At 37.1% G+C, this 3283-nt stretch overlaps 1 protein-coding gene across 4 annotated transcripts in view; it reads left to right on the forward strand.

Moving 5' to 3' along the window:
* Positions 1 to 3283, forward strand: part of DGKB (diacylglycerol kinase beta) — a 533513-nt gene that overhangs the window by 142784 nt on the left and 387446 nt on the right. For all 4 annotated transcript variants that reach the window (XM_015558205.1, XM_015558206.1, XM_006779053.2 and 1 more), the window contains one exon: positions 1673 to 1792. In XM_015558205.1, the coding sequence (XP_015413691.1) occupies positions 1673 to 1792 (120 nt within the window). The remainder of the gene's footprint in view (positions 1 to 1672; positions 1793 to 3283) is intronic.

A 3283-nucleotide genomic window follows, 5' to 3' on the forward strand; every position in this document is an offset into this window, starting at 1 on the left:
TGGATTTTTTTTTTGGGGGGGGGGGATTATTTCTTGAAGAAACTTCCCTCCACACACCCAAATAATCTATCCCCATCCCCCACCCCACATTTTTGTTTCTGGCCCCCTCTGCACTGCTCAGACACAAATGATGATGGAGCAGATAAGGGTGAAGATCCGTCTGTGTGAAGGTGGGCTGGGGTCCCGGTTGATAACAACAAGCTTTGTAGAAACTAACAGTATATGGTGGCCCACAAAGCTGCTCTTAGGCCTCACCTGTGCTCAGTGCAAGGGGGGTGAAAATCCCATGCACTTTGTACGTTTAGACCGCAAAGATTCGAGTTCAGTGCTGATCAATATTTTTACAGAAGAACAAGAGATTAGGTAGAGTTTGTTCGGGAAAAATTGAACAGACCATGTCACATATTGAAGTAAGTAGGAATATTTAGCTTTGAGAAGAGTAAACCCAGAGTAGGTATAACTTCCATTTTTATTATTATTATTTTTTAATTCTAACCCAAGGATATTTTTTTTCCATTGATTTTTAGAGAGACAGTGTGGGGGATGGGGGGAGGGAAGACAGAGAGACAGAGAGAAACATTGATGTGAGAGACACAATGATTGCTTGCCTCCTGAATGTGGCCTGGGGATTGAACCTGCAACCCAGGTAATGCCCTTGACAGGGAATCAAGCTCAGGTGGACTTTCTCCCCACTGAGCAACACCGTCCAGGGCGGGACAGGGCATTTTAACAAGAGCTTATGCCATTTGCCAAATGCTAAATACTTTCTGCTGAGTTTCATTTTGAGAATAATGAAATAATTAGTTCACCATCATTTTATTCCAGAAAAAGTTTTTTTCCAATACCGATTAGTTTGTTCTGAAGGAAAGGAATCTGATTTCCATGTACTTTCTGCAGGAAGACAACTTAGATGAGAAATACTTTGAGTATCCAGAGCCAGTGGTAATATTTGGTGCTCACATATAATTTCTGCAAATATAACACTCTAATGCCTATATCACACTTAATATTTATGCTAGATGCTCTTTGAAGATACTTGTATTTAATCCTTATAACAAACTTTGAATCTAATACTGTTATTACTGTTACACAACCAAGGGTATTACGGATACAGACTGCGGAGAGCATTTTGGGACACTTTGTACCAGTCATCTTTAGAAAAAAAAAATCTAATAAAAAATGACTTGATTGTTTAACTTCTTGGCTCTATTCAGATCTGATAGGCAATTAAATGCAACTTCATTTCCCCACCTTTTATCACTTAGCAAAGAATCCTTTCAGCTCTTTGCCATGAAGTTAATTTGTTCAGACATTATCTAGCATATATTTGAATTTAAAAAATAATTGAGAGAAAGCAATTTCATTTTTACTTTTAAATTAGAGATACCGTCTTGTTTTAGCTGTACCATTCAGTGACGGCACATTAAAAAGTTGAGCAATTCTCTTTAAAAGTTGACCAGTGAAAGTAGTCAGGTTCTGGAAATCGTAACAAAGCCACTATATTCTCAGTAATAGGATTAATATTGGACAACATTGCCTAGATAGTGACCGGATCTCAACTCTCCGCTTAGCTGCTAGTCACAGCTATAAGCAGCCCGATGTAGTGGTTTGTTGCATCATCTGAAATGCATTTTATCGATTCATTGCAAGGGTTTCCTCTCCTCTGCTTCAGATCCTTCATGAAATGATGGAAGAAATTGACTACGATCATGATGGGACCGTTTCTTTGGAGGAATGGATCCAAGGGGGAATGACCACAATCCCACTCCTTGTGCTCCTGGGCTTGGAAAACGTAAGCATTTCCTCCGAGCGGGTGCCTTGGTGCTAAGTCTGGGGTTCTTACATCATTTGGTAATGATGTGATCTGGCTATTTTTTTATTTTTATTTTTTTTACCACTGAGCATGTAGTAGGTGCCTGGACCTTTCAATACATATGCCCCAGTGCAATTGAACAGTAACTCCTGTGTAGAATACTTGTCATAATGCTTAGCTTCTCTCTTTTTCCTCTGTTTGACGTGTAATCTAGTTTACAAATGTTATTGACTATCTCGCAAGAAACCCCAATATTACTGCATTCTGTGCTTCTTCATCCCACAGCATATAGCCCCTCCCACTCCCCAGGAGGATATCTACTTAGTTAATAAGTAATACTTGGAGGAGATAATTATATATCAAGGTGATCAAGAGGATACATGCTCGTGCGCATGGGCGCGCGCGCACACACACACACACACACACACACACACACACACACACTTTTTTTTCTTACATGTGAGCAGATCAGCCAGGTTTTGGTTCCAAGCCTGTCAAAAGTTTTCTTATATCAGTGCCTCCAGTAGTAATTAAACACTGGGTTAGGGGAATAAAAATGATCAATAAATATGAAATAAGACAATTGGGAAAAAAACAAAAAAATTGACAGAATGTTAGTTTAAGTTTTAGTGTATAGTTGTCAAGTGAGTAGTCATGAAGTTCTAATGGTAATGGTTCCCTGGAAGGAATTTTTATATTTTTAAAGCTAAAGTGTTGCTTATTCTAAACTTTGATGAAAATTCTAGTATGAGCGAATGAGAGAAGATGAAGGAATGAGTACATAAACCATTTGGTAGTTGGGGGGTTGGATAGGAAAGTGCATAAATGAAGACTAAATCATCTATATTTTAAATATCAAGAAAGATTTTGAAATGATGTTTTCTTTGAAAACCACTATTTATAATTTGATTCATAAATTTAGGTATTTTTGAAGTTATGAAAATAACGTGGTTAAATATAGTCCACAATCTATATGGATTTACCTCAAAATGTTTTAAATAAGTATACAATACCACATCAGTTTCTAGTATAGCAGTAAATTTATTTGCAATAAATGTTCATCAGGATAGTGGTGATACATAATTTACTTTATAATCATGTTATTAAATTGATATTTTTTATTTTTAGTCAAAAGACCTGTTTGGGGAGCTTAATAGGAGAAAGCAATTCAGGGTTTCAAAGTAACCAAATGTGCTCAAAGCTGTAAGTCCCAGTGATGGCCACTGGGTGGCAGGGCTACATTGTTTAAAATTTATGTTCAGCCACCGAGATTAGATTTTCCCCTGTGCTGAACAATTCTAAGAACATCCTTTCTCCTCTAGTTTTTTAAAAAACAATAAGCCAACAATCCTTTAAATTTTTATTCAATAAAAATTCATAAGCTATGTAACTATGATTGCAACACAGAGCATCTATTTGTTAGGGACTGCTTTTAAATCCCAAGGCATGGTGTTTTTACAAAGCAGGAAT

Source organism: Myotis davidii, unplaced genomic scaffold (assembly GCF_000327345.1).
Source record: "Myotis davidii unplaced genomic scaffold, ASM32734v1 scaffold168, whole genome shotgun sequence".
Lineage (NCBI taxonomy): Eukaryota > Metazoa > Chordata > Mammalia > Chiroptera > Vespertilionidae > Myotis > Myotis davidii.